Source organism: Osmerus mordax, chromosome 14 (assembly GCF_038355195.1).
Source record: "Osmerus mordax isolate fOsmMor3 chromosome 14, fOsmMor3.pri, whole genome shotgun sequence".
NCBI classification, from domain to species: Eukaryota; Metazoa; Chordata; class Actinopteri; order Osmeriformes; family Osmeridae; genus Osmerus; species Osmerus mordax.
In genome coordinates this window covers 8,555,755-8,567,145 of record NC_090063.1, presented here as the reverse complement: position 1 = coordinate 8,567,145, position 11,391 = coordinate 8,555,755, and the positions used below count along the sequence as shown (strand labels likewise).

The 11,391-nt window shown below is 51.6% G+C and overlaps 1 protein-coding gene across 1 annotated transcript in view; it reads left to right on the top strand.

Annotated features, from left to right (window-relative positions):
* The first annotated feature begins 2,852 nt into the window (after positions 1–2,852).
* pcdh7a (protocadherin 7a) overlaps positions 2,853–11,391 on the top strand; it is a 16,081-nt gene continuing 7,542 nt past the window's right edge. Inside the window, 18 exon segments of the mRNA XM_067250263.1 lie at positions 2,853–3,425; positions 3,427–3,616; positions 3,619–3,857; positions 3,860–4,310; positions 4,313–4,543; positions 4,847–4,923; positions 4,925–5,176; positions 5,178–5,235; positions 5,238–5,312; positions 5,315–5,403; positions 5,405–5,446; positions 5,522–5,564; positions 5,567–5,721; positions 5,723–6,040; positions 9,167–9,229; positions 9,231–9,426; positions 9,465–9,828; positions 9,888–9,969. Of these exon segments, the coding sequence (XP_067106364.1) occupies positions 3,090–3,425; positions 3,427–3,616; positions 3,619–3,857; positions 3,860–4,310; positions 4,313–4,543; positions 4,847–4,923; positions 4,925–5,176; positions 5,178–5,235; positions 5,238–5,312; positions 5,315–5,403; positions 5,405–5,446; positions 5,522–5,564; positions 5,567–5,721; positions 5,723–6,040; positions 9,167–9,229; positions 9,231–9,426; positions 9,465–9,828; positions 9,888–9,969 (3,261 nt within the window). The 5' untranslated portion in view covers positions 2,853–3,089.

Sequence of the window (11,391 nt, the reverse complement as noted above, 5' to 3'; positions counted from 1 at the left end):
AATGTGTTATCGTTTGGCCAAACCTGACATAGTGCGTTAGTGGACAAAGACACAGGTTGCTTCAGCACCTGGACAGCGACAGTTAGGGCACGTTCCAATACTCTTGGAGGGCATCCTTTCTGTTTAATGTTTAATCTATCGAAGCAAAACTAACATGACAATTCTTCTGTTGTGATTCAGTCTAGCTATTACTGTAACCCATATCCATGTCAGTTGTGCATCTAGTTAAATTAATTCTGGCCCAAAACGCTTTTTTTTTTTTTTACTTTTCAAAGTAAAATCAGTCTCTCTGACTATCTGTGTAATGTTGTACCGTTTGCAACAGCTTGACCATTTAAAACATGCACGTCCACATGCTTCCCTATAGGAGAGAAACAGATTGATTTCGGGTAAAATCAAAGTGCACGCAGATCGAACAACAGAGGGCGCGGGTGCTCCTGGAGGGACCACGTGCTGATGCCTCCGGAATGTTAAACAGAACCTGCTCCTCTTGATGCATCAGAGAGAGAGCGAGAGAGAGAGAGAGAGAGAGAGAGGGAGAGAGAGAGAGAGAGAGAGAGAGAGAGAGAGAGAGAGAGAGAGAGAGAGAGAGAGAGAGAGAGAGAGAGAGAGAGAGAGAGAGAGAGAGAGAAAGAGAGAGAGAGAGAGACGACGCAAACGTTTAAAGCTCGACCTCGTACGGTACACGCGGCCGGTATTCCCACATCATAGCGCAATGACGAGAAAGACGAAATGGGGAAGCCCCCCTCGTGCTTCTAGGCTGCATTGGTCAGGGACACTATCGGTTTGACCGTTATGATTTAATAACGCACAGTATAATACCGATACCCAGTAAGAATTAGATGAAGAATAATGAGGAAGGGAAAGGAGGGGAGGGGATATCTTGTGAGCGCACCACCACTGTAGCTCCCTCTTCTCTTTCTCTCCGATAATTATTTTGTGGGTTCTGTACTGTTGTAGGTGCTCAGCAGGAGCTGCTCCGGTTGCTGCATTGCGCTGACCGAGTAGCGCGTGCTGCGGGTCAACCGCCAAGAGAGTCTGTGGTTGTAACGTCTTCAGTAAAATGTGTGTGTGTGTGTGTGTGTGTATGTTTGTGTGTGTGTGCATGCCGCATTCAGACAAAAGAAAATACTATAGTCTGGAGGGAACCACAACTAAACGAAAGAAAATCTAAAGAAAAATGTAATCGATAGGCTTCTGTATTATTATATTCATTAGATTTATTGTCATCGCTGGCAATATTGTTGTTTTTGTTGTGTTTTTTTGTAGGTTACTACTAAACTTGTAGGCTATTATGGCTTCAGCTGCCATGGCAATCTATAACGGTAGCCCTAGCACTTTTATAAAACGTCATCAAAGTGCTGTGTGTGTCTCAAAATTATTGTTGCTATAATGTTTACCTGCCAAAAATGAATAAAGAAATCCCCGTCTTTCAGCTTGTGAACGTGAGCAATACCTAAATTAAGTCCTGTATACTTGTACCGATATAAAGTGCTGATCTGACTAAATGAACAGTCTATACTTCTATCACTGCGGCCTGTCCTCCTCTCCTCTCCGTGACTGTGTTTGTGAATAAAGATATTTCTCCTACACGCCCGTCATAGTTCCAGACTCAAGCCATTTAATCTCCAGATGACAGGCGGAGGAAAGGTCTATCCCCCTGTAACCGAAACACACACACAGCGACCCAACACCACCTTTCCCTCTCCCGTTTCAGCTCAACGATCAAGTTACGCGGTCAGGGAAATGTTGCAGTGAACACGAGAGAGGTAGGGAGAGAGACAGAGACAGAGAGAGACAGAGAGAGAGAGAGAGAGAGGAGAGAGAGAGAGAGAGAGAGAGAGAGAGAGAGAGAGAGAGAGAGAGAGAGAGAGAGAGAGAGAGAGAGAGAGAGAGAGAGACTGCAGCATCATTTGAGAGCAGCAGCAGCCCTACGCGCACAAGCAGTGCAGTAGAACGCGCAGGTGAGAGAGAGAGAGAGAGAGAGAGAGGGGGAGAGAGGGAGAGAGAGAGAGAGACAGAGAGAGAGAGAGAGAGAGAGAGGAGGAGGCGCGTGTGGAGAATGAGAGAATGCGGGACTCTTGGAAAAGACGCATTTCACCCGGTTCATTACAGAAACATCCCCACGAGCGCCTACGGAATTACAGCTACTGTTGTTGACGTCGGGCTCTCTTTTTCCTTTTTCTGAAGAGTCTCCGTTATGTTCCAGGAACATTATTCTGTCCAGAGAACTCGTTCTGAAAAGCACTCTTGTTTCCCAAGTTGAGTGGAGGAATCTTACCGCTTGGCACGTTGCTTCACTGCGGGAAAAGAACAAACGCAGTTTATGTGTCTGCCCGAAGGTAGGAAGGCAAATGTAGGTTGTCACTATCACTTATAAAACACCATAAATGTGTTTTTTGTTTCAGTTTTAGTCCGTTTCGTGGAATTTGTGAGTTATTTCAAGAAAACGATCTAAGCCGTCCGGAGCTGGAGTCGTGGACAGTTGTCTTTTTGTGTAGTGCTGCATTGCAGTTTCTAACTGTGAAAACGCCGGAAAAGCCGGTGCTCAAACGTAGCCGGAATAAAGAAGAATTACTAACGTGATAATAAAGTGGTGAGTCCTCGAGAGAGAACTGGATATCTCTCCGTTTAGAGAGACAAGAATGTGAGTCAAGTGGATTAATTAGAAGCGGATGAATTGGTTCTCATATTCTTGAGGATGGATTGTTTTGTATCTTTGTGCTGTGAACTATCCGGAGAGACTAAGGAATTATAAAAGCATGAAGGACTATTAAGAAGTAGAGGGATAACAAAGAAGAAAGCCGTGCTTCTGAAGTGATCTGCAGAGCGAGAGGGGAACACAGTGAAGCTCGCGCCCGGACCTGAGGCAGTGGAAACCTGCAGAGCGAGAGAGGGAGGGAGAGAGAGGAGAGGGAAGAGAGACAGAGAGCACGCCGCTGAAATACACACAAAGAAAAAGAGATTGAAGGAAAACGGGGGAAGAGAAAGAGAAAGACGAGAAAAAGGAGAGAAGAGAGTGAGTGTGAAACAGTAGGGGGAAGACAGAGAAAGTGGAGTGAGAGAGGGAGAGAAGGAGAGCGGTAGACATGAGGAGGATTGGTGCAGTGCACTCCTCCGTAGCGGAGGCTCTCAGCCTCGTGGTGGTTCTGCTGCAGCTGCTGACTCAGCTCCCACTCGCCAACTCAGCTCTCCGTTACCGGGTGGCCGAGGAGGGCCCTGCCGACATCAAGATTGGTATTGGCCGCAGACTGGGCCTGGCTGCCGGTACGGGCACAGGGGACGTGACCTTCGCCCTGGAGAGCGGCTCGGAGTTCTTCAAGATTGACAACGTGACGGGTGAGCTGACCACCGGCCAGAAGCGGATTGACCGCGAAAAACTCCCACAGTGCCAGATGATCTTTGATGAGAATGAGTGCTTCCTGGGACTTCGAAGTGTCCGTGATTGGTCCGTTGCAAAGCTGGGTGGACCTCTTTGAGGGGCGGGTCGTAGTGACAGACATCAACGACAACACCCCTTCCTTCCCCTCGCCCGTGCTCATGCTGTCTGTGGAAGAGAACCGGCCAATCGGCACGCTGTACCTTTTACCCACAGCCACTGACCGCGACTTTGGGAAGACGGGATTGACCGGTACGAGCTGATCCAAGATGGCGGTTCAGGTACACCTTCGACCAGACGGGTGGCCGGAGGGCCAATGGGAAGGGCAGAGGGAGGAGCCACAGGAGGAGGAGGAGGAGATCGGAGGAGAGGAGCCGGAGAAAACGGAGGAGGAGTTGGAGGCGGGGCCAGAAGCAGCGTGTTTGAATTGCAGGTGGCTGACACACCCGACGGAGAGAAGCAGCCTCAGCTTATCGTGAAAAGGCCCCTTTGGACCGCGAGCAGCGCGACTCCTACGAGCTGGTCCTCCGCGTGCGCGACGGCGGCAACCCGCCCCGCTCCTCGCAGGCCCTGCTCCGCGTCGCCATCACCGACGTCAACGACAACAGCCCGCACTTCGAGAGGGCCGTGTACGAGGCGGAGATGGCGGAGAACGCCCCCCCCGGGCACGCCCGTCTACAGGTGCGAGCCTCGGATCGCGACGTGGGCGTCAACGGCCAGGTGGAGTACGTCTTCGGCGCCGCCACCGAGTCCGTGCGCCGGCTCCTCCGGTTAGACGAGGCCTCTGGTTGGCTGAGCGTCCTCCATAGGATCGACCGGGAGGAGGTGGCCCAGCTGAGGTTCATCGTCACGGCCCGGGACCGCGGCCAGCCCCCACGCACCGACCGCACCACCGTGGTCCTGGCGGTGCGGGACGAGAACGACAACGTTCCGTGGTGGAGATCCGGAAGATCGGACGGATCCTGGTGCGGGACGGGGCGGCGATGGTTCCAGAGAACGTCCTGGTGGACACCCCGGTGGCGCTGGTGCAGGTGTCCGACCGGGACCAGGGGGAGAACGGGGCGGTGACCTGCACGGTGGTGGGCGACGTGCCGTTCACCTTGAAACCCGCGGGTGAAACAGCCTTGCCGCCTTTGCCTGCCGATGAGGCCTTTGGACAGGTAGGCCTGGCACACAACTACACAGCAACACAACAGTCCACCCCATAATACACCACAACATAGCACACCACAACACAACCCCACGACAAACTGCAACACAACACACTACAACACACTAGAAACTACAATATATTAGAGCACATCCTAGAAAATGGTGCGTAAAGTCCTCGAATGTAGTTAATTTCAATAAAGTGACACGTGTGCATGATGGAATCATTCCTCCTGCACTGCACATGACGACCACTAAGAGCCTTAAAGTTGCTTGTGATCGAATAACTCACTCATAACAAAATGTTTATGCAAACAGGAACCGGAAGAAAGTATTTCCTCCACACGTCCGCCTTGCTGGACTACGAGACCACCAAGGAGTACAGTGTCACCATTGGTGGCAGTGGACTCAGGAAGTCCAAGCCTGTCCAGCAACAGCTCCCTGACGGTGCGGGTGGTCGACATCAATGACCACGCCCCCACTTTGCCCAGAGTGTGGTGGAGGTCCACTTCGCCGAGGAACAACTCTCCTGGAGAGAGAGTGGTGACCGTGCTGGCCACGGACGCTGACAGCGGCAAGAACTCCGAGATTGCGTACTCCCTGGACGCCTCCGTTAACGGGGCCTTCTACATCGACGCCGATAACGGCGGACATCCGCGCCACCGGCGTTCTCGACCGGGAGCAGCGGGAGCGCTACGAGTTTCGGGTCATAGCCGAGACAAGGGCGCCCCCTCTCTGCAGGGCTCCGCGACTGTCGTCGTCCAGATAACCGATCGAAACGACACGCGCCCAAGTTCGTCCAGGAAGTGTTCATGTTCTACATCAAAGAGAACCTCCTGGCCAACAGCCCCGTCGGCATGGTGACGGTGACCGACAGCGGACGAGGGGGAGAACGCGGAGCTCAGCCTCTTCGTGGAGACTGACAAGGAGGAGGAGGGAGGCGAGAAGGAGGGAGGAGGAGAGGAGGGAGGAGGAGAGGAGGGCGGCCGAGGCGAGAAACAGGACATGTTCTCCATCGAGAACAACACAGGCACGATCTCTCCTCCGCCTCCTTCGACCGGGAGCGCCGCTCCACCTACACGTTCCGTGTCCGGGCGGTGGACGGCGGCGAGCCCCCCAGGTCGGCAACCGCCACCGTCTCGCTCATCATCACGGACGAGAACGACAACGCCCCGGCCGTCAGCGCCCCCAGCCAACGAGTCCTACACGCTCCTCCCGCCGGCCAGCAGCGCTCGCACCGTCGTGCGTACCGTCACGGCGTCCGACTCGGACGCCGGGCCCAACGCAGACCTCCGCTACGCCTTGGTGGGCGGGAACCCCTACAGGCTGTTTGAGATGGGCCACGCCAGCGGGGTCATCACCCTGGCGGAGCCTCTGGAGCGGCGCCACCGCGGGCTCCACCGGCTGGTCGTGCGGGTCAACGACAGCGGCATGCCGTCGCTGTGCGCCACCGCCCTGGTTCACGTCTTCATCAACGAGAGCCTGGTCAATGCCACGCTGGTGGACGCACAGGTAACGAGGGCCCGCACACACACACACACAAACACACACACAGCTCAATGACTGCATCCAATCCAAGTAATCTTCCAAGTTGATGGTTGGCATGGCAATAGCTTTGTTCACTCTGTGAAGGGTCTTTGAGGGTTTCCAACACAGCTATCCAAGAATAATGGATTAGTATTATTAGTTGGAACGAGGATGTGAGCTCAATTAACCTTATTAATTGCATCACCATTTTTCTTTTAGGTGTATGAGGTTACAAAGTGTCAGCTACATCTTATGTAACGTCCAAAAGAAAAGACCAGACATGAATGAAGCCACTTGAAAGTATGCCCAGTGTGAATAAAGAGCTTATCCAGCTATAGAACCTAACAATGAGCACTAAAGATGGGAGCAATGAACACCTGATTGCTATGGGATGGAAGGTTTAACGGCTCACAATACTGCAGCACCAGGCAATCACTGCGTGTCACAATTGCGAAGCCTGTTTAAGCCTGCACTGATTACAATATGGCCTGTTAGGCATGACTGGGACAGAACTTGAGTAATTGAGTATAAGTCATTGAGCAAGTGTACCTTCATCTCATAAGGAATTCAGGGAGTGGTGGCCGGCCAAAGGTAATTATGGTTGAACGGCAACAGCAGGAGATCACCCTGCATCTCCATTCAGACAGAATTAATGCTGTTGGTTTAATGAGTGAGAAAGACTTAGCGGGTTAAGACCAGATGTTTTCCCTGGCAATTGGGCATGACTAGAAAAACCTCCTGGTTTCGTTGATAGAGTTTTTACATTAAAATGTTTTAAATTTTAGCCGACTCATTTAAAGAGTAACTAAACACCAAATCCTTTTTTATAAGTTAAAACCTTATTGATGATACTCATCCACGACTAAATTAAATCAATGGTATTTATTTAGAGACATCTTTCCAAAGGTGTTATTGTAGATTATTTGGTGGTAAATCCTAGCTATTTTTGCCCATAGTTGTGAAAAACATTTGATGAAACTCTTAAGTGCCTTTATGATGGAATCTGACATATCACAGAGAGGGATTGTGTATGATCTGGTATGTTGTTAAAGAGGCAGATATATGTGTGTGTGCGTGCGTTAAGTTTTTAATTGGAGTATTCAGCAGCACCACTACATCTTTTTCACAAGAGAAAGAGAAGTGCGTATGTGTGTCGATTTGAGTGGAACATTCCAAAGGGACTTGAGATGCATCAGAAGTTGTGCACTGGAACTGTGGTGTACACACACGCACACTCTCTCTTTCTCTCATTCTCTCTCTTTCTCTCTCACTCTGTCTCGCTGGGCGACTGCGCTGAGGCAGAGAGATGCCCAGCAGAATGAGAATGGGACAGAGCACTGCAGGCAGAAACAGCACAATGGGCTGGCGCTGACAGACATACTCTATAGAATAATACAGAAGAACCAGCTTAATGGAACAGAGTGAAACAATGGGATTGAATTGAGAGAATAGAATACTAGGAACAATCGAATAGAACACAACCAGTTCCTACTGTAGCTTGGGGGATACTTGTGAGACAAAATATTCAGAGGTGTTACAGTGCCTGAGCAATGTCTGTCTCAGGTTCCACCAGAGATATACTGTGCTGGAAAAAATCAACAGTTTAGATACTGTTGAGGGGAGATGAGGAGAGAGTTCAAACCAAGATGATTCAGAGTCTCTCTCTCTCAGTCTCCCTCTGTTTTCTCTGTTCCTCTTTCTCTCTCTCTCTCTCTCTCTCTCTCTCTCTCCCTCCCTCCCTCTCCGTCTCTTACTCACTCTCAGACACATTCTCAATAGTTCATTGGTGCCTTTCATATGGTGTGGTATGATATGATGATTGAATTTCCCCTGCCATGACAGTCTAATAGACGTGTCCTAGCAAGGCAGAACGAGCAGTCTTCCTCTCAGGCAGGCACACTGTGTGCGTGAGTGAAAGAGAGATAGAGGCAAAGGCAACTTTCCATGTGCCTTCATGCACGCATTTGCTCCTGGTGTGTGTGTGTGTGTGTGTGAGAGAGAGAGAGAGAGAGAGAGAGAGAGAGAGAGAGAGAGAGAGAGAGAGAGAGAGAGAGAGAGAGAGAGAGAGAGAGAGAGAGAGAGATAGAGAGAGAGAGAGAGAGAGAGAAAGAGAGAACATAATGGCTCTCCCCCTCATCGCGTGGCTGTCCATTGATTATCCATTTTGTGATGTCTGACCCCTATCCTGGGAGAGGCCTGTTCTGTCCCCTCCGGCTCCTTGGGCTCCTACCCACAACCCCCTGCTGGGAGATGGAACCACCAGTCATGGCAGCATGCCTCTGTTGTTGTGGCCTAACCCACTTTCTCGTTACGTCTGCGCTAATGTTCATGGCCCGGTCTGGTGGAGGACAGCACTGCCTTAACCCTTTCCTCACCAGGGCCCAATCCTGTCCACCTCCCCTCAAATGTCACTTCAGTTCAGATTTCCAATTTGAATTTGATGATTGACATCAGGTTATTAACATTTTGCCATATGTCAGACACAAACATAAACAACAAGGACAAACACAAACCTAAACAAACAACTGGGTTCCACACTAACTGTCTTTAAATCATCTATAGTGTCCCTATGGCATGTCCATCCTCTAGAGAGTATATGATCATGTGTGTGTGTTAAAACAAGGGACACTGTGTTCTAAATGGGTCCCACGGTCCCTCATAGAGAGAGAGAGAGACTGTACACACAAATAATAGGTTATATTATTTAGGTGTGTGTGCCAGTTAGTGTGTGTGCCAGTTAGTGTGTGGGCACACACGCACACACTAACACAGATGGTTATCACTGAACACACACACACACACTCACACAGACACAATGGCTAGTATAACCCATCAGTGTGTGTCTGGTCTTTCTCCCTGTCTCTCTATGGGGGTCCCACATACACCACAGGATCCCTCGTTCAATAGCTGTGGTTGTTTATCATTAGGGCTTCCATTAGCCGTGCTCCTGCTTGCTTCACAGCCCTGCTAAATACCCACTCTTTCACCGAGACCTGCCCTGTTTTCATGGATCCTATTGGTTGTGATGCAAGTGACGGTGATGGTGATGATGGTCACGATGGTCATGATGACAGTGATGATGATGGTGATGATGCCCCCTCCCCCCTTCAGGTGGCTCGTAGCCTGGCAGCCCCCTTGTCCTTGGACATCGCAGGAGACCCCGACCAATGACCGCGCGCTCGGGAAACAGCGCCTCAGCGTGGCCATCGGGGTGCTGGCGGGCGCCGCCGCCGTCATCCTGGTGATCCTCCTGGTGGTCACGGCACGCCAATGTGGCGCCCAGGGAAAGAACGGCTACGAGGCCGGGAAGAAGGAGCCGGAGGAGGACTTCTTCAGCCCGCAGCCCGCTCACCAGCCCGCCGCAGGACGAGGCTCGGACCGAGGCGACCGCGGACGGAAGCCCCGCAAGGACAAACGCAACGGCGCCGCCGGCGGAGGGGGGCGGGAAGACGGAGTGCGCGCTCTACAGCGGCAATCATGACCGTCAACGGCCTGCGGCGCCACGGCAAGAGGAGGACGAGGAGGAAGACACGAGCAGCGCCAGCGAGCGCCTGGCGGCCAGGTACTGCGCCATGGACGGAGACCCCCGGCAGCCCCCGCATGACGACCGGCGGACGACGCCACCAGTCCAGCCCCGACCTGGCCAGGCATTACAAGTCGAGCTCGCCCCTCCCCGCGGTCCACCTGCAGCCTCACTCGCCCCCGGCTGAGGGGAAGAAGCACCAGGCGGTGCAGGAACTGCCCCCTTCCAACACCTTCGTGGGGAGTGGGGGGTCCGGGGGGTCTGGGGGGTCCGGGGGGTCCCTGGGGGGAGCAGCAGCAGTGGGGGGAGTGGCAACGCCGACGCGATGTCTCTGGGCTCGGACCAGTGCTCCGACTACGGCTGTCAGACCGGCAACAAACACAACAAACAGGTAGGAGATGACTGGGTGTTGATTGTTTGTCTGTCTGTCACAATTTTCTTTTGATCTTTCTTTCTTTCTTTCTATAACTGTCTGACAGTACTGTTCTGATCCATCCGTCCTCTCCTCTCTCTCTCTCTCTCTCTCTCTCTCTCTCTCTCTCTCTCTCTCTCTCTCTCTCTGTCCTCTCTCTCTCTCTCTCTCTCTCTCTCTCCAAAGCCCTCCTCCCTTCTTCTCTCCATCTCCTATCTCTTTTTCTCTCTGACGGTGCCTTCTCCTTCCTTCCTCTCTATCCCTCCCTCTCTTTCTCTCTCTCTCTTTCTCTCTCTCTCTCTCTCTCTTTCTCTCTCTCTCTCTCTCTCTCTCTCTCTCTCTCTCTCTCTCTCTCTCTCTTTCTCTCCAAAGCCCTCCTCCCTTCTTCTCTCCATCTCCCTATCTCTTTTTCTCTCTGACGGTGCCCTCTCCTTCCTCTCTATCCCTCTCTCTCTCTCTCTTTCTCTCTCTCTCTCTCTTTCTCTCTCTCTCTCACTCTCTTTTGTAACTGCTCTATCCTCTGTCTCACAAGTTGCAAGCACACACTCCTCAGGTGATGTCTGGCGATGATTTTATTGCAGGAAAATAGCTGTCAGTGTGTGTGTGTGCGTGGGTGTGCGCATGTGCGCGTCTTAAGCCTTTGAGCACTGTGACGGTCTCCTGCTGTCTGCGAGTGTGTGTTTCGTGACGAACAGCAGTCTCCATTTATCAAGGCTTACTGCCTGGCACAGTTAGTTCACACAGAACAACCCACATGTGTGTGTGTGTGTATGACGTGCATGTGTGAACCCCCAGAGAGATCCACAGAAGGGTAGTTACAGAGTGAGACTTGGCCACAGCTGTGTAATTGGTCATTTTTGCTTTTCACCGCGTTCCCTCCATCATATTGGCCATGTCATTCTTGTTTATTCTTGTTTATTCTTGTTCCCTCACAACACAAACATCTAATGCAGCGATAATGGAAGCTGACGCTTAGCTGGGTGGTCACTTTAAAAATCCTCACAGGACCTGCTGAGGGACATGGACGAACACACAAACACACAGAGACACGGCGTGTGGTACAGCAGGGTGTCCCCGGTCCAATGGGGGAGTACTCCTGTAAGTGACGTTTGATTGACAGCGAACCCTCTTTAAGGGCTGTCTCTCATTTCCTTGACAGACAGTTCCACATTTAGTTGTCCTCCACTTGCGAAAAACTGCTGATGCAGCCATTTTAAAGGGATGAGAAGAGCTTCTTAGGCTAATCAATTCATACATGAGCTCTCTGATCCTTCTGAACACACACACACATACACCTATACACATACTCACATACTCACACACACACGCAATGCACGCACACACACTCATACACTAGAGGTTAATCCATTATGGGAGTCCAATCCTCTTAATCTGCCGTTC